Below are 26,672 nucleotides of genomic sequence, written 5' to 3'. Positions count from 1 at the left end.
TACAGAGTAGGTGGGGTGCTGAGGGGCTCACCACCGCAGAGAATAGACTTTCAACAACGCAAAACTACCTTTGGTTTGGTGATTAGTGAAGTAGTTTTGTTTATTTTGACTCAAGTTGAGCGTTGGTAGGGGCTGAGAAAACGCAGTCTATTCATTTGCCGACGGGTCTGTCAGAGCGTCACCGGGAGGTGACACGATGGACCAGAGCTAGGGTCTCCTCACAGAAATGTTTGTGGGGAGGAATTCATTGGCATAACGACTACATTGGGGGGGAAAGCGAAGAACTAAATTAAAGAAATAAACATCTGTAAAATAAACTCCAAACCAGATTCTGGGGATTATAGCATTTAAAACATTCAATAATCAGCCATGAGAATAACAACTTACACAAACGTGAATTGTTTTAATCTTGTCTTGTTTAACCATGACTCTGAACAATGTAAAAATGTAAACTTGAATGGGAGACAAGCGGCTGGGGAAAGAAAATCAGATGGGGGGACTTGAAACAGAATGTACTGCAAAGCTGCAATACACAGTATGAACTAAAACCAAATCATCCCTGATAAAAAAAAAAATATTTAAGAAAACATTAAACACAAAACACAAAATGAAAGCATTAAAAAGGTAAGAGAAATATGTACACTTTCTGTCTCGTATTAAGGCTTAGTCCAAACTCTAACGTCTTACGTCGACAGAAAACAAACAGCTGCTAACACAACTATGTGGGAAACGATTTTTGCAGGGGTTTTGGGGAAAGTGGCACACAGTGTTGTTTCAGCAAACAACTTCAAAAGCAAAACAAATTCCTACATGAAGGGAACCGAAAAGAAAAGAACCCCCGTCCCCCCCCCAGACAAAATGAGAAATCAAACGGTTGATACAGAAAACAGACACTTATTTTGAAGAGGAGTACATTGCAGTACATGACTTGAAACAGAAACCTTGTTCACGTGCCTTTATTCCAAAAAAAAACACGCTCTATCAAAGCGTCCAAAAACAGAGAAGAGCCTTCTTTGACTCAACAAAGACATCTGCAGCACCAGAAGTGATGAGAACAGTACTGTGCCCAGAGGGAGACGACTGATGTATGCTTAAATCGTACAACACGTTGTGAGCTCGTAGATCGGCAATTTTTGGCGCGGTGGCACTGTCATACGACTAAGTATAGAGCAGAGTTCATAGGAAGGGTCGGACAAAAAGGACAGCCATGATGGCGTGCAGTGAACCTAACAGCTTCGTGCAGGGGTCTTCAACGTTTTCAGGACAAGGACCCCTTAGTTGAGAGAGAGATGAAGCGGGGACCCCCACAACCTGTTCATAGATTCCATTTAGTTTCATTGTTTGACAGCACAATCGTCAGTTTATTTTGGATTCATGTCAATTTGCGTTTTCAGATATTTAACCACTTGAACCGTCAATACTTATAAAACTTGACCTTTCACTCTGTACTTAGTCTGCTCCTTTTCCCCTCTACACCAAAGGTATTTGCTGAAAATAGCCGATCTACAAGCTTTCCACAACCGATCTACAACGCCTCGCAGCGTGAGGCGTTGTGAGCTTGTAGATCTGCTATTTTTGGCTAAAGTTCTCCGAATATGGACAATAGTGTTCAAGTGGTTAATATAAAAAAGGAGGAAAAAAAGTTTCCATCATGCAAAGATTTGGAGGACCCCCTGGGGGTCCCGGACCCCCTGTTGAAGACCCCTGGCTTAGTGAGTTCAATAATATACTCCATGTTTCAAATTAAAGCTACAATCCATAACCTTTTAGTGAATGAAACCTTATTTTAACCAATCTGTATGGTAAGATCCACCTTTAATGGCGTTTTTTGCACCCTTTATTGTGAAATTTCCTAATAAAACGGAGGGCGGTTGTGTCTGAGCCAATCGAGTTTTTCCACGCGTTACAGGTTTACTGTGTTACTAGTCTTTGTGACCCATCTTTTCCATCATTCCCTGAATAGGAAGGAATAACTCTCCAAATGTAATGACTAACTGGTAACTTGGCACTTTCTCCGTTGAGAGATCGAGTCAACCAGATTCACCCTAATCACTCTAATCACCGCTAGAGTGATAAATAGATATAATAGTAATTGGCATTTTATCTGGTGAAATTAAGTAATTCCTACTTTATCATACACATTGCAAAACAATCTAAAAGATCACAATGTCACTTTTTGCCAACATCGTTCAGCCCTACTCCTTAAAACGAGGCCTCTAAAGATCCTCCTGTTTTTGTCCTCCTAGTGGCACCATTATAAAAGGAAAGCTTCAGGACAAGACACAAAATAGTCACGCCATTGAGTTTAATCATCTGAACAAGAAGGCACACATGACTGCTGTGTGTAACTTGGCCGTCTCCTTTTGTATGCCGATTCCGGTCCCATCCTAATTTACACTACACTTTAAGACAGAACAAGACATGATAAAGCCATAATAAGAAATAATGTGTTGGTATAGAACTAATATGTTTTATTAGACAGAAACAAAGACAGAATAGCAGAAAGAGCGGATACATTCTCTAGCACCGGTACCTGCCGAGGAACTACCGCGGCAGGTGCCGCCGCACTACCGGCTGTTCGAACAGCAGTCGCACTGCATCGCCGGCGATAGGCCTGGCAGTTCGATAGCCCTGGCGGTCCGTGCGGTGGTGGCTGCTGCGGCAGTTACCAGCGATGCCGGTCCTACCTACAGTTCCGTGTGTCGGTCCGATCGGCGATGCAGCACGACTGACGGTCGAACTGCTGGTCGGCAGGAGCCGGTGCCAGAGAATGTATCCGCTCTTTCTGCTATTCTGTCTTTGTTTCTGTCTAATAAAACATATTAGTTCTAATTACCAACACATTATTTCTTATTCTGGCTTTATTCTGTCTTAAAGTGTACTGTAAATTAGGATGGGACCCCGATTCCTCCTCAGAACGCCCTCAGGTTGATTCCTCAGAAGGACTTCTATAAAGGTAGCTGAGATGCAGATATTGGGGCATTCACCAAAGATTAGAATATTCGAATATCAAAGTCACTATTCGAGATAAATATTGGAAAATAGCTGATCTACATGCTCACAACGCCTCGTGTTGCGAGGCGTTGTGAGCATGTAGATCGACTATTTTCACAATGTTCGCCTCTTGCCTACTTAATATTTGACAGTTTGGCCAGTCCTGTCGAATATTCGACTATTCGAATACTTTGAGGTCGAATAATTCGAATACTAAAAATCACTATTCGTGAATGCCCTAGCAGATATGAGCTGCACAACTCTCGTCTTGAGGACAGTCAGGGACGACATAACACATCTTTGTGTGCCTTGCTCTTACACAACCTTGACCTGGCGGGCAACGCATAGCTCTCTCCTGCACTTTGACTCCTATTATGGCTCAACAGTAAAACGCCCGGCACTCAAGGACCCGGGTTCAAGTCCCGGGCAGGACATTAAAGTTATGGATTGCAGCTTTAGTTCCTATATCGAGTTACCTGCCCCCCGCGCACGCGGACGGTCGCCCTTCACTTCTTCCCCAGCACACGTCTTGATTTCTACTAGTGTGGATTCTGTGGAATACTTGACATCAGCATGTAACACCCGGAGAAGACAGAAAGTCACATATCACGGTGATGGAAAGCGCTAATGAGGCAACGGGGCTGCCCAGTGAACCACAGCAGCTCCCCTCCAAACGGGAGCCCGAGGAAGGGCTGATTTACAGCCCACTACTGTTGTTCATTTCCATATTTATCTGAAAACCCTAGCAGCAGAAAATACAATCTAGACTTCTGAAGGGAGAAAAAGGGGGCAGAGAACGTCATCGTAAAAATAAAATAAAAATCACATTCATTCTTTTCCACAAAGTCTCACGTCCCTCCAAACGAGAATTATTGCATTCGCTGTTCTAGTCTGTTGAAACAAAAATGAAAATAAAAAGAAATCTCACATCAAATTAAACAAAAGAGAGAAAACAATTATCTGCATATTAAAAAAAGAAAAAGAAAAAATCACCACAATACTCCAATATATTATTAACCCTTTTTAAACATTTTCTATACATAAGATATTTACATATTAGGCCATGTTTTTGTTATTTTTTTCCTCTGAAGACTAACTTAGCACAAAAGAGCCAAGCAGACGCGTCAAATAATATACCGTAGATTTGGAAAGATGATGAAATAAAAGGTTTACTACTACAGGTGAGCCGTGGCGTTCCTCCATACCGCATACGCTCCTCTGTACACGCGTCAGGAACCAAGTCCTCCACCGTGTTCCTGGTTCTCCCCTGTACACGCGTACACGCGTCAGGAACCAAGTCCTCCACCGGGTTCCTGCGGTTCTCACAGGAACAAAGTCCTCCACCGGGTTCCTTCCTGGTTCTCACCAAAAAACATAAATTATTCATGTGCCCAGGAGTCCAAGTCAAGGCTCTTTGGTGCAAAATGCTCCCAGACTCCTCTGTCCAACCCCCCCCCTTCCCCCCAAAATTCTAATAAGCATTTAATTAAACCCATTTAGGCCTAGAATTATTGAATGCTTTAACCAGTGAAAAATAGCAGATATACAAGCTCACAGCGCAGCACCGAGTGCCGCGCTGCGAGCTTGTAGATCTGCTATTTTTTTTTTGGAAAAGTCGTGAATATGTGTGCAAATCTTTGAATGTATGCATTTTCAAAGCGTACGTTTGTAACTCAAATTTTGCTTCTGGGTGGTCCCTGGAACTAGATATTTTGAGATGGGGGGTCCGTGGCCAAATACATTTAATTTTGGGGAAAAGGTTGAAAAGGTTTGAGAACCACTGACATAGTAGTCCCTCAAGAACAGACTGAGCTCCAGTTAAGTGAAAAGGACCTTTTCTTTGACGAAGCGTGGCACTCGGTGCCGCGCTGTGAGCTTGTATATCTGCTGTTTTTCAGTAGTTAAAGCACAAAATAATGATACACAATAGTGTACCCGTTCTAAATGGGCTAATTCATTTACCATAAAACACAAATCAACTGAAGCTGCTCTGTGCCTTACCATTCAAGTACAAAATAATTAAGCAAAAAAAAAAAAAAAAACTAAAAAAAACTAAAACTAAACAAAAACACCAACCCAAGTAAACAAAACAGGAAAATCATGACTGAGACGAAGGTCCTTAGAGATTAAAAAGGGACAACATTTTCTGGAGCTGGCCAGATAATGACACTTCAACCTCCCCACCACACGGGGGCAGTCTGAGGGGGAGCCACCGTGTTCTTCTTCATTGGTTGTTAGAGGCTTCTTTGCCAGTTGCATTTTTATTTTCCTGTGTTTTTTTCTTACAGAGTCACCTTCATTATTTCTTGCCGTTGAGCTTCTTGCCTTTCTTCAGGACCAGCTTGTTCTTGATGTGTCCTCGCTTCCTCTTGGCAGTCTGCAACAACAACAAAAAAAAGTCTATAGGCTATACCAGGGGTTTTCAAAGTGGGTGACGGGGCACCCTGGGGTGCCGCGAGATCATTTTTGATAATATTTGGAAATTATTTGGACACTTAAATATTTAGTAGCCTATCATTTTAAACTCGAAGTACAAAGTTATTTTCAGTCAGTTCTAACCAAAATGGCTATTATCTCAACGTTTTCCTCGCAACATAATCACTAAAATATCGTCACTTGTCGGGCAGAAACCTCGTATCTCCAAGTTTCAAATGTGTACGTCTTTTGGTAAAGCAAAGCCCTGCTTCATCATACAAGACTGTCGCACACAACTAGTGAAAACAGCAGATCTACAAGCACACTAGTACATTTTATAGATGATAAATACAAAACAAACAGTTTTGGACATACAAGGTGTCCACCCGACAACGACGATATGCTATAAATATAAGGTGCTGGGAGTGAAAATTATAATGTAGGGGTGCCTCGGATTAAAAAAATATTTATGGGGTGCCCTGAGACAAAAAGGTTTGGGAAACCCTGCTGTACACACACACCACATAATATTCATATCCTGACCTGAAAATGTATATTTTGTTTAAAGAGCTGGAGAGATGGGGAGAATTTATTGTGACCGTCATGTTACAGTTACTGTACTATCAAAACCTCCACCGGCTGTCTGTCAGTCAGTCAGTCATCCAGTCAGTCAGTCAGTCACGTCACACTTTTGCCCTACTCTTATCTCCGCCACCGTTGCCCCTATCCATGCCAAACTTTGTACACACACTCCTTGGCTGCCAAACCACAACCTCCACCTTCATTTCTCACATGGCTCTCTTCTAGCGCCACCATCAGGCCGATTTTTGCTAAACTCATTTTTGGACACTGCTCCAACAGATTTTGCCCTAAAATCACGCAAAGCGGTACACAGCATCTCTACACTCATGTCATCAACATGCATCTGTCCCATTTCTAATATTCCCTCCTGATAAGCTTCGATTGCCTTCTAAAGTTTGTGTATGCGAACTGACGGGTGCTTATCTCCCGAATAGGAGAGTCTTACTGGTGTATATCCAAGTCAAGTTCTTAAAGTCAGTTTCCACTTATCTGTTCATAGTCAGACTGTAGATTAGAACTTTATTCAGTTTTTTGAAGTTCAGGAAGAAAGCAACTGTAAATAAATAATAATAATATAGATCTTTTTTTGAGCATTTGATGGAAATAGCCGCTCTACAAGCTAACACCTTGTAGATCGTCTAATTTTGGAGTAGAGGGAAACAAAAGAGGGGAGACCGAGTATAGACCCCTGGGGGACCCCGGTTAATGAAGTACAGTATATCGTCATTGTCGGGTGGAAAACATCCTATCTCCAAGTTTCAAATGTGTACGTTCTTTCGCAAAGTAAAGCCCTGTTTCGTCGTACAAGGCCGTCGCACAAAAGTAGTGAAAACAGATGATCTACAAGCACACAACGCCTCGCGGTGCGAGGCGCTGTGTGCTTGTAGATCGGCTGTTTTCACTAGTTTAAATCATTTTTAAAATGAAAAAATGCCAAACAAACGGTTTTGGACATACAAGGTTTCTTCCACCCGACAACGGCGATATTCAAGTGGACCAGAGTTATAAACAGGTAAAACTACCTTTTTGGATGTGTACTTCTGCCTGGGAAGGACACTCCGCAGCTTGTGGTCCAAGGGTTCCCTGTTGTCCAGGTCCTTGACCTTGTAGATTCTGACCAGCCAGTGTTCCGAGGTGAACGCCTCCTCCAGATGCTGGAACTTGATGTCCTTGTTGCCGATCTCAGCGTTGCGCGTCCGGTCGAAGCCAGGCGGCGTCCGGAAGTCCAGCTGAGCAGAATCATAAGCATAATGTTTACGTTTGAAAGTCGAACATAACTTTGAAATGATTTAACTGCTTTGCATTATGTCATGTCGTTGTATCTAACATTTTACATTTCAAAATATAGCTACAAGCTCACAAATGAGTTAAACAGAACAGGGTTCGACAGTGCGAGCAGGTACTTTGTCTTGCATTTGCTACTAAAAATAGTAGAGTGCGAATTGTGAAATGCAATTTGGAGCACACGTACAGTTCAAAACATTTTTTATCTTGTGCTTATTTTAATGCTGCGGACAGCTTTAAATAACTCCCAAAATAACTCGTATTCCAGATAGCGGTGTGGCGTCGTCAAACATTAGCCTTACAATCTCTCTCTTCCCGCACATCAACGTGAATCCGTTTGCGGGATTAATCTCCCTCATTCTCCAGAGAGTGTCTGCCCGCGCATTTAAGACATCCAAAACCCCCGCTGGTATTTGCATCGCATTGTAAACAGCTGAATGGTTAGGGAGCCCGCCTGGGGAACCAGAGCCCCTGGTTGGTTGTCCCTGGTTCGATTCCAGGCCAGGGTAGCAATGTTGATGTGTGTCCCTGAGCAAGACTCTTAACCCCTAATTGCTCACACGCTTTTTGTGGGCAGCGAATCAGCTGGGTTGGGCTGAAAATACTGAATTTCCCTCGCGGGAGGAAATAGGTATCTATTATTATTATTAGCTGTGCCTCAACGTGTCGTTATGGGGCTCTTAAGTCTGACATCATTTTGTAGGCAGAGGAATTTGTCTTCTCTTTCTTGTTGACAGGAAAGTGGTAGAATTATACTTTAGTCGTTATTTTTGTCTCGGATCTGTTGAAATAGCGAGGGACACATATTGACAATAAATCTGCTTGGAGGTCTGACTACAAAATGATGTCACGGCTTAAAAGCCCCATAACCACATGAGTTTCTAACTTGCGGTCACGTCGTGATACTTTTCAGTCGTCTTGTACAATCCATCAAAAGATGGATTTTACTGTAACAGAAAGTTCTATCCATCGTCCCAGTGAGGGAGCATGGATAATCATCACAACACAACAGAGACGGAGCCAGCTATCGTTTATAGCCACCACTAGCCTCTAGCCAGAAGCGTTGCTGCCAGATTCTGTTTTGCAAGAGAAACAAGTGACCAGGTCTATTAAAAGAAGCCAAAAGAAAAGCAACCTGGGCATGTCAGTCAAACTTAATTGTCTAATATTGTTTTATACCAGTGGTTCTCAAATGTTTTCATGCCAAGATCAAGGATCCCCCCCCCCCCCCCCCCCCCCCATTTTTATAATCTACTTTACAGAAAGAAGTCGCTTATAATAAACAGAACTAGTGGCAACAGAGATCAGTGCGGCAGCTAGTTGCCACAAATCCTCACTCTCTTCTCCTCCTAATATTACATTAAATAGGCCTATTCTTGATTCTGCTTCTACAGCAATTAGCTATTAACTAATACACAGAAAGTTATTATTGCAATTGTAATTAATAATCTTTTTTTTTTTACACATGAGGGGTGGGGGTGTCAACGAATATCGCGATATATATCGTATCGTGGCCTCTTTATCGTGATACATATCTATCGTGAGGTTGCAGGCAATACCCAGCCCTATCGTGCCCTATTTGTGTGCTTTTTCAACTTGGAAAATAAATGCTAAGCGTCAAGTCGTGAAAGAGAATATAACAGAATATAACTAATGAAAGGGTACAAATTAACAGTAACCATATCAGAGTATATTAGATAAAATAAAATAAGATGACGTTACATGGTAGTGTACGGCTAGCGTTGAGTAGCATTCAAGTAGTAGCAACAATGGTCATTGTATCCATTATTACATTATCATTTCCCTCACAACATGTATGAATTATAAATAAGGCATAAATGTGCTTTGAGCAGTTATATGAGAAACTGTCCTTAGGAGCGGGGTGCTGCGTTATTACCTCATAACTGACTCAAAGTCTATTATACTGTTGCCAATTTGCCAAGTCTCCGTAATTGGCCCAAATATTCATGCTCCCAATGCTTCTCATTCGTTGACTGATTCATTAATCCGTTGGAGCTACTACTGCACAGTAACTACTTTAATATATATATTTTTTCTCTATGTGTCCGAGTGCAAGGTACGTGAACATACTTATCCAAAGCCCCTCACCCTCCAACATCACCTACTTTAAATACTCTGATGACACTGCCATTCTCGGACTGCTTCACGACAATAACTCTATTACGGACTTCCATAACACCATCTCTCATTTTACACAGTGGTGCACTGACAACTACCTAGAGTTGAACGTGGACAAAACAAAAGAGCTGGTTTTTCAAACAACCCACACTGGACTTCACCCAATCCTCATTCATGGTAAAACAGTAGAACAGGTTGACAGCTTCACATATCTTGGACTCACTGTGGACAATAAACGTAGGTTTGATCAACACATCACATCTATCCATAAACGTTTTCAGCAAAGACTTCATGTAATCCGTAAATTAAGATCACCATCTACCCAGGGGGCAAACCAGCCTTTTTTTAGGAAACCTGCATTTGCCCCGACATACAAAGTTGTCCACCAGAAATATTATCTATGACCCAGTAGGATCACAACCTATATGGACAACCCGGTCAATTTGTACAACAAAGTCCCAATATGGCCGCCTCAATATTAGCCCCTAGTTTTAATGGGGGGTGAATAGGGCAACATTTTAAACTGAGGGATATTTCCACGAAACTTCACAGGTTGATCAATGGTATACATATGAACATTTTTTGTATTGAAAGTTTCCATGAAATCCAATATGGCCGCCACAATATGGCCGCCATAATGTAAGGACCCAGAAAATAGGTTTTGCCTCTAACTTCTGAACCAGATGAGCTAGAAACGCAAACTTGGTGTCTATTTCATGGTGTCTGACCATGGGAGACTCAATGGAATAGCTAATTTTATTATTGGGTGTGTCTGGACCTTTATTGTGCATATTTGCAAGATGGTGGACTCCCAAAATAGAGCTTTAACATAATTTTGACCATGATTGTTGACTGCTTTTGCAAATACAAGCAATATGAATCCATTTGCTAAGATTTATGGCACAGAAGGGACTTATACCTGTATTATTCTTGAGTTTGCATGTTGTCAAAATGGCTGTAAACGAGATATTATATTTCCTGTCCGATTCTACTGTATGTAGTTGTAGCAATGACTTCAGATAAAATCAGAGACCAAAACAATGTAAAAAAAGAGAAAAAAAGAGAGAGATTATCTCAATTAAATGAATGCAACTGCCTTTTTGGGTCTTTCACACAGACATGCACATGCTTTCCAACAACTTCAGCTTCAGGGAAATTATAATGAACACATGATTAAAACAGGCTGCATTATAATGCAAATAATTGCTAGTCACTATCACTGTCATGTGTACCTATCCTGCTGCATCTTGTCTCCAGTCCTTGGCAACAACACCCCAAGTAGCATGCAATTCCCTTCTTCGCACATGAACAGTTTTTCTGGCAGCACATGATATTGCCTTGTCCATTGATATAGGCCAGGCTGGCTCTGTAGATGGACAGGGGACTGCCTTCCCATCACTGAGAGACCATCCATATTCAGTGAAGCAAGGGATATCTGGCTTCGCGATGTGTGCAGTTTTATCTATTATGGCTGCTAGAGCAGCTCTTTTCAGGTGTAGGCCAAAGGCATTTTCTGTAGGTGGCAGCAGCTTCAACAGGGTTGATCGATTATTTAGGAACTTGTACACTCTCAGCTTTGCCAGGTCAAAGTCCTCCGAATGGTCAGCTTTTGATGCATATACAGCTATTGTGAGGTCTCTAGTCTGATTCTTGACATCCTCTGAGAGGGAATAAGAGGAATTTTCACCAAACTCCTGAAGTGCAGGGAGATCTAGACCCATGCTGGTCTTGAACAATGCCTTCTTTCCAGTGAAAAGGGGATAGCTGGTGGTATCTCTGCCCATCAGGCTGTGAATAAAGGGCAGGGCACGACACTGTGCGAGTCCAAGGGCTGAGACCATGTGATGGATAGGAAGATATGCATCCTGCTCTGTTCTCACCCACAGCTCTGGAAGGTCTAGGAGGTGGGTGGCAGCATGATATAGGCACATGATGATGATGTCTGTGTCATTAGCATGGATGACAACTCTGTCAACTTTGTGAGCCTGGACACTGTAGATGGTGTGTAGAATTACCCTTGTGTCGGCCTCCTGTTGTGTTGACTCTAGTGCAGGGACATCAACAACACACCCCTCCTTGATCACCACACTCCTTGTCTCTTCTTTAAATCCTCCACTCAGGTAAAGATGGGTTGTACCAAGAGCAGACTTAAGTGTCTCATTTTGACACCATTCTTCACAGAGGAATCTTAGAAGGTTTGCTTTGTTTTCAGAGACAGCAAAAAACTCTGCCCTGCCCTTTATTCACAGCCTGAGTGGCATAGATACCACCAGCTATCCCTTTTTCACTGGAAAGAAGGCATGGTTCAAGACCAGCATGGGTCTAGATCTCCCTGCACTTCAGAAGTTTGGTGATAATTCCTCTTATTCCCTCTCAGAGGATGTCAAGAATCAGGCTAGAGACCTCACAATAGCTGTATATGCATCAAAAGATGACCATTCGGAGGACTTTGACCGGGCAAAGCTGAGTGTACAAGTTCCTAAATAACCGATCAACCCTGTTGAAGCTGCTGCCACCTAGCCATAATAGATAAAACTGCACACATCGCGAAGCCAGACATCCCTTGCTTCACTGAATATGGATGGTCTCTCAGTGATGGGAAGACAGTCCCCTGTCCATCTACAGAGCCAGCCTGGCCTATATCAATGGACAAGGCAATATCATGTAGCTGTATCAAAGGCTGCCAGAAAAACTGTTCATGTGCGAAGAAGGGAATTGCATGCTACTTGGGGTGTCGTTGCCAAGGACTGGAGACAAGATGCAGCAGGATAGGTACACATGACAGTGATAGTGACTAGCAATTATTTGCATTATAATGCAGCCTGTTTTAATCATGTGTTCATTATAATGTCCCTGAAGCTGAAGTTGTTGGAAAGCATGTGCATGTCTATGTGTGACAGACCCAAAAAGGCCAGTTGCATTCATTTCATTGAGATAATCTCTCTCTTTTTTTCTTTTTTTTTAACTAAAAAATAATTTCTAAGATACATTGTTTTGGTCTCTGATTTTATCTGAAGTCATTGCTACAACTACATACAGTAGAATCGGACAGGAAATATAATATCTCGTTTACAGCCATTTTGACAACATGCAAACTCAAGAATAATACAGGTATAAGTCCCTTCTGTGCCATAAATCTAAGCAAATGGATTCATATTGCTTGTATTTGCAAAAGCAGTCAACAATCATGGTAGAAATTATGTTAAAGCTCTATTTTGGGAGTCCACCATCTTGCAAATATGCACAATAAAGGTCCAGACACACCCAATAATAAAATTAGCTATTCCATTGAGTCTCCCATGGTCAGACACCATGAAATAGACACCAAGTTTGCGTTTCTAGCTCATCTGGTTCAGAAGTTAGAGGCAAAACCTATTTTCTGGGTCCTTACATTATGGCGGCCATATTGTGGTGGCCATATTGGATTTCATGGAAACTTGCAATACAAAAAATGTTCATATGTATACCATTGATCAACCTGTGAAGTTTCGTGGAAATATCCCTCAGTTTATAATTTTGCCCTATTCACCCCCCATTAAAACTAATAGGGGGTAATATTGAGGCGGCCATATTGGACTTTGTTGTACAAATTGACCGGGTTGTCCATATAGGTTGTGATCCTACTGGGTCATAGATAATATTTCTGGTGGACAACTTTGTATGTCGGGGCAAATGCAGCACACCTTCCTTTGCCCCCTGGGTAATCTGTTGCCCCCCATCTTCTGTTATTACTATACAAAAGCATTATACAACCTGTTCTGTTGTACTGCTCTGCATGTTTCTTCACCATACTGTCCATGCCTAACAGAAACAAACTTTACAGTATTACCCGTATTGCGTCCAAGATCATCGGACTTCGCACACCCACACTTGCTGAGAGGAATGATAAAGCCATCACACGCTTAGCACTCTCAATAACAAATTACACTGATCATCCTCTGTATCGCTACTTCCACCTCTAGCCACCGGGGCATAGATACAGACAGAACCTTGACATGGCACAAGGTACGGTTTAGCATAAGTTTTGTCCCCTCAGCCATCGCTGCACTAAACAATCTGCTAAGCTGTCGCCCCCGTCGCTAGGATGGTTTTTCTGTGAATAGTGGGGACCTAATGATCTGTCTTGTGATGTTTTGTGTTATATGGTTTTGTGTTGTTTTTTGTGTTGAACAGACTGTGAAGACAAATTTCCCCTCGGGGACAATAAAGATTATTATTATTATTAATGCACAGATTGTTATTATGGCTAAACTTTCTTACAAGCTGAAGAGAGAGAAGAATGGAGTGAAACATCAAGTCTCTCTGCCTTCACCTTGTCCTGGGTCCTTCTGTCGTATGTTTCGTACTCACAACCTCAACCTCTCTCTCTCCCATACTGTATCATCTGTCCTCTCCTCCACTCTGTTTCAATTCCTCAATCTCCTGCACGGAGCTCTACAGTCCTGACACAGCAGGTTGCTATAGGAGCCGTCTCGTCTGTGGATCGCGTCACCAAGGGGTGTCGCACCAAATTCTGGGCCCTGGGTACAATGATTCACTGCGGGCCCCGCCCGCACAATTAATTGGTGCTTTAGCTATTGACAAATAGCAGATCTACAAGCTCACAGCGCGGCACTCGCTGTGAGCTTGTAGATCTGCTATTTTTGAAAAATTGTGAGCAAGTCTTTGAATATTTCAAATCCTTCATGTTTCTATGTCAGTGGTGCTCAAACCTTTTCATGTGAAGGACCCCCAAAATGATATGTATTTGGCCACGGACCCCCATCTCAAAATATTTAGGTCTTGGGACCCCCCAGAATCAAAATTTCAGTTACAAATGTTCGCTTAAAAACACATTATATTCAAAGATTTGCACACATTTTCACAACAACTTTTCAAAAATAGCAGAGTGCCACGCTGCGAGCTTGTATATCTGCTATTTTTCAACAGTTAAAGTATAAAATAATGAAGGCCCCTCCACCTTGGGCCCTAGTAACTCAGTCCCACTCCCCCCCCCCCCCCCTCGCTTGTGACGCCCCTGCGCGTCACACAAACTGGAACAGAGCGAGCGCTCCGGCTGCGCGGCGTCTCTGGAGACGCCGCGGCGGCGGCTGAGGAGGCTGTCTGGATGAGGAGGAAGGAAGGAAGTGCCTGGCAGCGCAGCGTCTCTCCCACGCACTCCTCTCCTCTGATAAGTGGCAACCAAGATCCTCACATTCCTTCCTGCTCTTGGCTTTAAGTGCTTGAGCTGACTGCCGGTGGGACAACCCCTGCCGCATATCGTCATTGTCGGGTGGAAACCTCGTATCTCCAAGTTTCAAATGTGTACGTTCTTTCGCAAAGTAAAGCTCTGCTTCATCGTACAAGGCCGTCGCACAAAAGTAGTGAAAACAGCCGATCTACAAGCACACAACACCTCGCGGTGCGAGGCGTTGTGTGCTTTGTAGATCGGCTGTTTTCACTAGTTTAAATCATATTTAAAATGATAAATGCAAAACTAACGGTTTTGGACATACAAGGTTTTCACCCGACAACGACGATATAATACAACTGACAAGACTCTACGCGTCAGAGAAGCTGGCTAATCGGAAAACGATTAGCCTGCTAGCGCGAGCTCGCGGCTCTAATTATGGCGTACTTGGTTAGTTCAGACCACTTACTGTAGGTCACGCGGGGTGCGAGGAGCAGCTATGGACTCTAACGGGCCACTAATGGGCTTTTAGTCATGCTCCTATACTGACACACAGAGCTGCACTTAGATATAATAATTGTAGAAATATTTAACTTCCCCCTAAGCTAGCAGGGCAGGGATTTCACGAAGGCCATGGCCGTCGTTGTCCTTCAAAGCCACAGTGGCCTTAATGCCCCAGCTGACTGTACCACTTTCTCCTCTGTCTCATTCTTGTCAATATGTAAACAGTAGACACTAGTCATCAACACAGAACACAGAGCTGGGATGGGCCTGATTTTTTTCAGACAGAAATCCGAGACGTGAGCACTGCTGTGACTCGCTACACACTCATCTTGCAGTGTCGCGGATGCGAGCTGCTGTGAGCTTGTAGATCGGCCACTTTTCTTTTGGCACGCAACACGGTGTGATGATGAAGGGTGTAACAACCGGTTTGTTTTGTGGGCCAATGCTATACAATGGACGTTAATTAAGCGTCGGGGGAAAGTGTTATAGGACGATATGGACCAGAATGTCATCATCATTTTATTCGCATTTATTGTCTGACCCGTTTCCATTCACAAATGCGCATTTTGTTTATTCGATAAAGCCTCAAAATCCACCTCTTCCAAGCGGATAAAAGTTTTTGCGGATAATGAAAGTTTATTTGAATTTTGAAGTGTTTCCATAAAAAGATTTATTCGCAAAACTCTTAATGCTCATTAAGAGGCATTATGGAAATGCATCTACTGGTGTCTCTTTCTTGTCATGTAAACACCAGTGTAATTTTCTTAACTCCCCTGAGTCCCCATCTTTTAACCAATCCAGTGACTTTGAGTGGTGCAGGGCTGAACATGGATCAGATTGTAAAAAACACAATTTATCTATTTGACAACAGATTAGGTTATCATCCCTAACCCTCAAATTCAACACATTCTTAAAATCTTGTTTTGTTTGATGGCCTTCCTGCCCTGGCATTTGGCCTTTGTGCCCTCAAAAAATGGACACCACCAAAGGCCAAGTGGCCTTGCCCCTAAAATGACGAAATTCCAGGCCTGCCCTTAGCACAAGATCTGTATCGTCCGATCGGGCGGAACAAAATTGGTGATCGGAGCCTGCAAACCTGACTGGAGCACCTTCCCCTAGGGGCCTTTTCCACCAAAAGAACCTTGGTTCCAGAACCAGTGCCGTTCAACTTTCTTGGAACCTTGGTTTGTTCTTGCGAACAGGCTTGCGTTTCCACCAGATTTTTTTTTTTTTACTTATAATTTTTATCCCACAATTTTGTAACCCATTTTTTCACCCAGTGCTAATTGCCTATGTAATCCTGGGCTCTGCTCTCCCTCTGCCACGCCTGGGGAGACAACGGACTGACCTCATGCTTCCTTCTATGCATGAGGAGTCCAAGTTGCTTCTTTTCACCTGACAGTGGAGATTTCCCTGGTTTGGACGTAGCGCGTGGAAGGAACACGTTATTCCAACCAGTTCCTTTCCCCTCCATCAGGCGCCCCGGCTGGCCAGGGGGAGGCATTATTGAGACCAGGATTACGTGCATGTTTTTGTGAGGGTATCAACCCTAGGAGACACGGGGAGAACATGCAAACTCCACCAGATTGAACCAGAGCCATTGTCCCCCAGTTCAGATGGTTGTTCACTGGAAAAACCAAGGATTTTGTGGTTCCAGTTCCGAACCAACTTTTACGGTTCAGAACCAACTCCGGTTCTCGGTGGAAAAGCACACCTCTGGTTCATCCCATAGTTGGGAGAAAGAACCCGAACCGGTTCTTTGCCGGTGGAAAAGGCCCCTTAGTGTCAAGTGTTGTCTCTCTTCTCTAGCCCAAGTAAAACTTGTAGAAACTCAGAAGAGATTTCACGGCACAACGAACTCAGTAACATTGCATCAAATCTTCACAGGTTTATTTGTTTCGGTTCTCTCTGTAGCCAAAGAAAATCTGTCGTATGACCCTCATGCTTAAAGTGCATAGACCGTGACAGGCTCTCTGCTTCTTCGGGCAGAGCGCTCCACTCACCTGCATCTCCCCGAAGCGATAGTAGGACATCTTGTACATGAGACAGTTGAGCAGCGTGGGAGAACCGGCCTTGTCCACCCTGAACTCTCCCTGAGGAGTGAAGTAGTCGCTCTCCTAAAGGACACACCAAGGACACCAGGAAAGGAAGATGAGGAGGCAGAGTGAATAACTGGCAGTGTTGGGGAAGTTACTTTGAAAGCGTAACTTGTACAGTTACAAGTAACTCACCATGGCAGTAACTTCAATCAAGTTAAAGTTATACCCCTGGAGAAATATAACTTATACATTTTCAAGTTACTTAGAAAAAGTAACTTGAGTACCGGTAACTTGAGTTACTTTTTTTTTTCCAGCGTTAAATTGAGAATGTACATGTGGTGTACATGAAACTAAATCTAATATCCTACAAAAAAAGTCACATGCCAGCAGAAATATGCCTCTCAACTGAGTTTTATGTTTTATTTCAAAAAGTTTGCCTTTTTCTTTAGTAAACATCTGTGTTCCTAATATAAAGTTAAAAAAATAAGAAAATGATGATCTGTTGAGGACATTTGATCATCAATCTTAACTGAAATGTAAAATTATAACTTTGCTTGTAACTTTTTGTAAATTGAGCAAAAAATTAGCCAAAAAGTATCTCAGTTACTTGAAGAGTTACAGAAATATGAACTCAGTTACCAGCAAGTTAGTAAAATGTAACTTAGTTACGTAACTCAGTTACATGTAACTTTAACTTCCCCAACACTGATAACTGGTATTTGAAATGGTGATTTGGATCACACACACACACACACACACACACACACACACACACACACACACACACACACACACACACACACACACACACACACACACACACACACACACACACACACACACACACACACACACACACACACACACACACACAGGACTCACATTCTCATAGAGTAGGAAATATATTGTCGTTGTCGGGTGAAAACCTTGTATGTCCAAAACAGTTCGTTATCATTTTAAAAATGATTTAAACTAGTGAAAACAGCCGATCTACAAGCACAACGCCTCGCGGTGCGAGGCGTTGTGTGCTTGTAGATCTGCTGTTTTCACTACTTTTGTGCAACGGCCTTGTATGATGAAGCAGGGCTTTGCTTTGAGAAAGAACGTACAACTGAAACTTGGAGATACGAGGTTTCCACCAGACAACAACGATATCTGTTGAATTTGATCCAGTTTGTTTTTGTTGCACTGCTATGCTGTTTTATGCAATTTGAGTATTTAATTGGCACAAAAGCTACTCCAGTACAACTTTTTTTAATCCATGGTGTTGGTGAAACAAACAGCTGGCAGAACAGCTTCAATGCATCTTGAAGTAGATGATCGTGCAAGTCTCTCTCTGGAACTTTTTCTTTCTTTTTTAAAGAAGACAATTATTTTTACGCCTTTTTTTTAAATGTACAGTAGTCTTAATGCCAATTAACTCTCAAATACCTGGAACGCGCCCGAGTCGCGTTACATTTTAACCACTTTAACCATTATTTTATGCTTTAACTATTGAAAAACAGCAGATATACAAGCTCACAGCGCGGCACCGAGTGCCGCGCTGCGAGCTTGTAGATCTGCTATTTTTGAAAAAGTCGTGAAAATGTGTGCAAATCTTTGAATATAATGTATTTTCAAAGCGAACGCTTGTAACTAAAATTTTGCTTCTGGGGGGTCCCTGGAACTAAATATTTTGAGATGGGGGTCCGTGGGCAAATACATATCATTTTGGGGGTCCTTCACATGAAAAAGTTTGAGAACCACTGACATAGTGGTCTCTCAAGGACAGACTACCTGAGCTCCAGTTAAGAGAAAAGGACCTTTTCTTTGACGATGGCTCGCCAGATTGCTGACATAGAAACATAGGTTTTTCAAAAAATCTTAGGATTCAAAAGAAACTTATAGAATCGGGTAAATTTTTTTCCCTCAAAAATAGCAGATCTACAAGCTCGCAGCACGGCACTCTGTGCCGCGCAGTGAGCTTGTATATCTGCTATTTTTCAATAGTTAAAGCATAAAATAATGATACATAGTGTGTACCCGTTCTGAATGGGTTAAGGTGGAAACGACTGCTTTGTAGACTATATAAACTCCAGATAGGTTTAATGTGTATTGATAAAAAAAATGCTTTGATTATGAAACCAGGCAAACAGGGTGCATTAACTCATATGCTGCCATTTAACAATACCTTCGTACTCTTTAACTGCCATTCGTCTCCATAGACTTCCATGTAATTCATAGTGCACGGATCATGCACACCCATGCCTAGATAATGCACCACGTGTGTCCACATTGCTCACAGCTTTCAAACAAAAAAATCCGAATGGAAATCCGTTCAGGCATTCATGAGATAGCAGCCATTATGTTTTACACTGTTGTGAGCTTGGAGGTCTGCTACCTGAGTTGTATGGGGGTTGTATGGGGGTTAAACAAGCAATTTCGCGATCGCTATCATGCCTACTAACGTTTTTGGGGTCCAAAAAAAAATTTTGGAAAAAAAAAAAAAAGAATAAAAATATTTTTTTATTTATTTACGGGATTCACGGGCGTGGCAGGGTGGTACAACGGGATTTTTAAGGGATTCACGTTTTTGGCAGTTAATGAGTTAATATGTACTCACTCTGATGTCCTTGGGGTGTTCCCCCTCTGCTATCCGCACCATCCACAGGAACTTGTTGATGTCGTCACCCGAGTAGCCAATCACACCTCCGAAGATGATCAGAACATAGTCTACGTCCAGGGACCGCATGATTTTATAAGCTGCGCTCTCATTGGACGACATGGCCTTGCCCACCTGGAGAAGACAACACATCAAACCGTAAAGTCTTTGATATCCGTTCCATTGTTGCTTTTCCCATTAACCACACAATCATAGCCATTTAGTAGGGAATATGGGAAATGGGACAGATCCATGTTGATGACATGACTTTAGAGATACTGTGTACCGCTTTGCGTGATTTTAGGCCAAAATCTGTAGGAGCAGTGTCCAAAATGTGTTTTGCAAAGATCGGCCTGATGGTGGCGCTAGAAGAGGGCCATGTGGGAAATGATGTTGTGATTTACCATCCAAGATGTGTGTGTGCAAAGTTTGGCATGGATAGGGGCAACAGTGGCGGAGATAAAAGTGTGATGTGACGTGACGGACATACTTAGAGACTGAGAGACTGACAGACAGACAGACAGACAGACAGACAGCCGGAGCAATTAATTGCAGAAGCAACTTCGGGCTTATAGTTTGCCTACTAAAATACAAACAAAACAATCCCCTCAAATGTTCAACTTCCAACTACAGTATACAGTACATGAATGGGACCAGGGTTAAAGCACCAGGGTTAAAGCAGTTAACAGATGGAGGACAGACAGAGTAGAGAGAAGAGACACATTCAGACAGTATGGACCAGGGCTAAATTGCACAATAACTGGAAAGATGTCTATCGTGTTCCTAAAAAAAATAATCAAAAAACATGGAGCTGGCCAATAGTATGGATCCAAACCAGTAGAAACAGCTGTGCTCAAAGGAGCATGTCTCTGTCCCATTTAAGAGATAGAACAGTTTTTGTTTCAGCATTGAGGCGTTTACCAGCTGTCCAGTGGCTTTTTAAAACACATGGTGAGTTCTTACATTTGGCAAAAAAAAAAGAAAAAAAAAGAAAAAAAGAAAAACTAAAACTAAAAAACCAACAGAGGAATCAAACAAAGAGAGAACACATTGAACAAGACAGTAAACCCAGACTACTGGCATGGTTTGATGTACTGTAGGTCCTGCTTGGGACTGAATATACAGCAACTGACAAAGTGACAAAGTGCAATATCTCCTCCCCTTATCTAGCAGCTGTTCTAGCCTTAGCTCAGCAGTAGAACTCTGGGGGCTTATGTGGGAGCAGGGGCATAGTTCCGCCGATTTAAAATGATTCCAATACAGAACTAAAACTTCCTATGATTGGCCGCTAGTTGCGTTGTTTTCCCCCAACGGCCGAACGCAAAAAGAATTGTTCTCCATTGGACCCCATTCATTTTCCCCTTTCATGTTCTAACCTTAATTAACATTTTCATAAATACTTTATGGTTCCTATCGCTAGTTAACCCATTTAGACCGGGAACGCAAAATGCGTTTTTACCTTTCAGGTCGGGAACACAGAATGCTGTTTTACCTTTCAGACCGGGAACGCAAAATGCGTTTCCTGCGTTTCCTGTAGTTTTTACCCTTTTCTGGTCTCGTGGCCAATGAAATGCATCAGGAGGCGATGACGTATGCTTCCCTATGACTACCGCAAAGCATTCTGTTTTTTTTTTTTCTGTTTGGGAGGGGGCTGCACTGGGAGAATCCCAGTGAAGCTTCTCATAGCGGCGAAATGGAAGACGCGTTGAGCGAAGGCAAACCGGACCCGCTGGAATTGGCATTGTTATTGTTACGTGATATGTTTGAAAACGACGACGATGATGAAGAAGTGTTTCATGGATTTCATGAGGACAGGATTACTTTTCACGGACTCGATTTGAGACGGCTAGTTTCAGAGACCAACACGTTAGCCGAACAGCTAGTCAACCCCAAACTCCAGAACAACAGATTTGCAGCTATAGAGGTAATAACACTACCACTACCCCAAATGATTATGATGATATGGTTCATTCATTCACATACACAGGCGCACACACACACACGCACGCACATATAATAATAATGACAAATGTCGCTCGCCAGATTTACCGTTATATGGAGCTAACAACTAGAATTGAAATATTGAAAATGAAAGTTTTGGTGCTTGTTGTTTCTTGTCAAAGTGGTGGTCTATGGTGTAAGGCCTATGGTGTAAGGTCTCAAATATTTGCTAATTATGTTTCTATGAGCTACATAGGCTGAGAAATATATTATTTATTAGACGTTTTATAAGATTTATTACAATTTTTGAGTTTGCAGATTTCTTTTAAAAAAATTATAAAGGTCTGGACCATGTCAAATAATTTCCCATGAAAGCCAAAGGTGTAAGCTATCAAACAGTTTTGAAATTTTGTTTCTAGCTACTACAGAGGCTGAGAAATAAATGTTTTAGTAGACGTTGACACCTCTGTGAAGTTTTCCATAAAATCTCAGGTTTTAGGGGTATTTTTCCAATCGGGCATAGGTTTTTAAGGCTTTTTTCCAGGCGGACTTAGGTCTAAATGGGTTAAAAATTGCCTTTCAATCACAATGATATGCGTTTTGTGACAATAAGGTCCCATTTATGATAAAATTGTTGATAAAGTTGCGGGGGGCGTGGCCAACTAAACTGATACCAGCCGGCTGTGTTCTTCTTCGTGTGCTGTATTTCGGGAGGCTCCGACCACATTCTCCCATGTATCCCTGCGGTTGCACGTGACCGTTGGCAGCCAATAGCATCCTCTGGTGCTTTTACAATCTATGATGGCAACACCCATTCCAAGGGGTAGAAATGCATCATTTGCGCTGCATAGAAACCAATGGCTTCGCTTTGTCCATATATTTTACAGTCTATGTGGGAGACCCGGGATTGAATCCTGGGTAGGACATAAACCTTACAGATTGCAGCTTTAATGTAAAGAACAATAATGTTTAAGTGACATTGACTATGGTCAGCCAGACATAAAAACCCTTTATACTGGATATGCGTAATAAACATCACCTTGTAATGAGCCGACTATAAATTGTAATAACCCGATTTACAAGATTTGATCTTCAGTAATCATGTCACCATGTACTCTTCTTGTTTTTATTCCTGACTTCAGTGATGACCTATACCAGGGGTCTTCAACATTTTAAAGGGCCTACACCATGCTTTTAAAACTATATTTTTTGTATAAATATATGCTCAAAATTGAGTCTTAGACAGGTCTTAACCCCCAACACACACCCTGACCATTCCTCTTGTTTCTTATAGCTGTGCTATTATTAGGCCCTGCAGCTGCAATACCAAAACGGCCTTTGTTTGCTCAGTGGCGCATCTAGTGGGGTTTTTCCACCCTCCCCCTCCCCCCTCTCCAACGTTGTCGACAACAAATAATGTAATATTGGGCCAATACAAAAATAGGATAATGTTCCAGCTCTGATTATAGCCTACTGTAGGCCTATGTTGTATGATGTAAGCCTACTGTCAAATCCTCTTCCTCCTGGTTGGAGGCTTGGAGCGTTTTCATCTGCAGCGCAGCGGGCAGCAGCGGCCCCGTGTAGCCGTGGATAGAGAGAGGAGAGGCGGGGTGTGGAGCTCTTTCTAGCCGGAGATAGTGAAGAGTGAGGCGGGGTGGCCAGCTCTCTATAGCCGGGGACATCGATAGAAGAGGCGGCGTGTAGCCGTGGATAGAGAGAGGAGAGGCGGGGTGTGGAGCTCTTTCTAGCCGGAGATAGTGAAGAGTGAGGCGGGGTGGCCAGCTCTCTATAGCCGGGGACAGCGATAGAAGAGGCGGCGTGTAGCCGTGGATAGAGAGAGGAGAGGCGGGGTGTGGAGCTCTTTCTAGCCGGGGACAGTGATTAAGCTCTCTATAGCCGGGGAGAGTGAAGGGAGGACCGGGACAGTCTGCTTGAGCTGCTTGTCGCGGCCAGGACCGCCGCTCTGTCCACCGGGTCGGAGCTGCTTGTCGCGGCCGGGACCGCCGCTGTCCACCGGGTCGGAGCTGCTTGTCGCGACCGGGGCCGCCGCTCTGTCCACCGGGTCGGAGCTGCGGCGGTCCCGGCCGCGACAAGCAGCTACTTGGTTAAGAAATCGCGGTGGATTCGGCCACCGCGGCTCGCTCCCACCCGGCACCGCGGCGAGCTCCGCGGCTCGCTCCCACCCGGCCACCGCGAGCTCCCACCCGGCCACCGCGGAAAATTTAGGCCCAGGCTTCAGAAGGCCTCGGATCATTAAAACTAGGTCTTTTGTTTCCTTGTTAGAAGGGACGAAGCTTGGGTCCTCGCAGTCTATAACGTCACATTTATAGTGCAATCCAGGAACGTTAAGACTTCTCCTTGGACATGTTGATAGCAAAAATGTTCATAGAATAAAAGTGAGTGAGAGCACTGAGTGAGCAGCCCCAGAACAGTAAGCCAGCTGCAGATGGAAGTGGAGGCTAAGCAAATTAGAAACAAATGAGGGGCTGGGTTTAGAAGAGTAGCTCTGGTTTTTACCTGAAGGGCGGGGGGGGGGAACGAGAGTGACGTCACTCTCGTCAACTCTCAGAACAGCACTGTTCTGAGAACCCGTGGAAAGCTTTTCATCTCTGTCTGCCCAAAACCAGAGAAAGACACAACGGTCAGAAATAGGACTTTGTGAGGATAGAAGGTGCCAGTGGGACCCCAAAAAAAGGTTTTAAAATAGAAAAAGTGAAAATTCATGGTGTAGGTCCTTTAAGGCCAATGACCCCTTAGTTGAGAGAGAGATGAAGCAGGGACCCCCAGATTCCATATAGTTTCATCATTTGACAGCACAATCGTCAGTGTATTTTGGATTCATGTCAATGTGTGTTTTCAGATATTTAACCACTTGAACTGTCAATACTTAATACATTTGACCTTTCACTCTGTACTTAGTCTACTCTTTTCCCTCCTACACCAAACCTCTTTGCCAAAAACAGCCGATCTACAAGCTCACTCTGCTTTTTTTGGCCAAAGTTCTCAGAATATGGACACTAGGGTTCAAGTGGTTATTAATAAACTTGACTTTTCACTCTGTACTTAGTCTGCTCTTTTCCCCCTCTACACCAAACCTCTTTGCCAAAAATAGCAGATCTACAAGCTCACAGTGAGCTTGTAGATCTGCTATTGTTGGCCAAAGTTCTCAGAATATGGACACTAGGGTTCAAGTGGTTAATATAAAATAGAAGAAAAAAAGTTTCAATCACTCAAAGATTTGGAGGACCCGGGCGCCTGGTGGCCTAGTGGACCAGGCGCATACCATATAGGCATTGCCATTTCGGCATCAATGCCTGTCAGTGTCGCCGGTTCGATTCCCGATCCGGGCGACCTTTGCCGCGTGTCACTCCCTGTCTCTCCCCCGTTTCCTGTCAGTCTAACTGTCCTATCCAATAAAGGCAAAAAGCCCAAAAACAAATATTTAAAAAAAATATATATATTTGGAGGACCCCCTGTAGTAACTCTGAGGACCCTCTAGGAGTCCCGGACCCCCTGTTGAAGACCCCTGACTTATACAAATAGTGTTGGCCCACATTTAAAAAGAGAAAGACAGATCTACCTGAATATCGAGAGAGAGAGAGAGGGGTTTAGTACTCACCAGTGCTATGTGACTGTTGTTCCAGAGGGGTTTAGTACTCACCAGTGCTATGTGACTGTTGTTCCAGGTGTTGTTCCAGAGGGGTTTAGTACTCACCAGCGCTATGTGACTGTTGTTCCATGTGTTGTTGTCCACCAGCGTGGTTCTGTTAGTTTAGTACTCACCAGCGCTATGTGACTGTTGTTCCAGGTGTTGTTGTCCACCAGCGTGGTTCTGTTAGTTTAGTACTCACCAGCGCTATGTGACTGTTGTTCCAGGTGTTGTTGTCCACCAGCGTGGTTCTGTTAGTTTAGTACTCACCAGCGCTATGTGACTGTTGTTCCATGTGTTGTTGTCCACCAGCGTGGTTCTGTTAGTTTAGTACTCACCAGTGCTATGTGACTGTTGTTCCAGGTGTTGTTGTCCACCAGCGTGGTTCTGTTAGCCATGGTTTAGTACTCACCAGTGCTATGTGACTGTTGTTCCAGGTGTTGTTGTCCACCAGCGTGGTTCTGTTAGCCATGGTTTAGTACTCACCAGCGCTATGTGACTGTTGTTCCAGGTGTTGTTGTCCACCAGCGTGGTTCTGTTAGCCATGGTTTAGTACTCACCAGCGCTATGTGACTGTTGTTCCACGTGTTGTTGTCCACCAGCGTGGTTCTGTTAGAGGGGTTTAGTACTCACCAGCGCTATGTGACTGTTGTTCCACAGACAGACAGAGGGGTTTAGTACTCACCAGTGCTATGTGACTGTTGTTCCACGTGTTGTTGTCCACCAGCGTGGTTCTGTTAGCCATGCCAGCTATCTGGTAGCCGTAGTCCCACCACGACATGACCCGCGCGTGTTCGTCCGTGTTCTGCCTCAGCCAGTAGTAAGCCTCCCTGAAGTCATCCAGGATGTTGCGTGATCTGTAGTGGGTTGAGAGTAGGGCATTCATGAATAGTGATTTTTAGTGTTCGAATTATTCTACCTCAAAGTATTCGAATTATCGAATATTCTTAAGTACCGGTAAGCAAGAGGCGAACATTGTGAAAATAGCAGATCTACATGCTCACAACGCCTCGCAAAACGCGAGGCGTTGTGAGCATGTAGATCTGCTATTTTCAAAATATTTATCTGTGGAACCGAGTCACATTAAATGTAATACCTACAATTCCAAGTGCTTGTCAGGGTGGGGGTCCCCAGTTCAAATATGTTTATTTTGGGGGTCATGGCCTAAAAAGGTTTGAGAAGCCCTGGTATAGAGCATTAACAAATTCATTCACCAGGGGCATTGATAACTAATTTTTATGACTTCCTATCTAGCCAAACTTTATAAACGATATATTTTTGAGCAGCTCCATAGTGTGTCTGTAGCCTTTTTCC

General features: G+C 43.3%; 1 protein-coding gene across 1 annotated transcript in view; it reads right to left on the bottom strand.

Moving 5' to 3' along the window:
- Positions 1–4,578: 4,578 nt before the first annotated feature.
- Positions 4,579–26,672, bottom strand: part of LOC308292482 (dolichyl-diphosphooligosaccharide--protein glycosyltransferase subunit STT3B-like) — a 257,198-nt gene continuing 235,104 nt past the window's right edge. The window contains 5 exon segments of the mRNA XM_080734821.1: positions 4,579–5,371; positions 7,014–7,220; positions 17,092–17,205; positions 19,730–19,903; positions 26,044–26,215. Coding sequence (XP_080590947.1) covers positions 5,294–5,371; positions 7,014–7,220; positions 17,092–17,205; positions 19,730–19,903; positions 26,044–26,215 — 745 coding nt within the window. The 3' untranslated portion in view covers positions 4,579–5,293.

The sequence above is a fragment of the Nannobrachium achirus genome, assembly GCF_963921795.1.
Source record: "Nannobrachium achirus genome assembly, chromosome: 10".
NCBI lineage: Eukaryota > Metazoa > Chordata > Actinopteri > Myctophiformes > Myctophidae > Nannobrachium > Nannobrachium achirus.
Note: the sequence above shows the minus strand (reverse complement) of the source record. Positions and strands in the feature narration are given on the sequence as shown.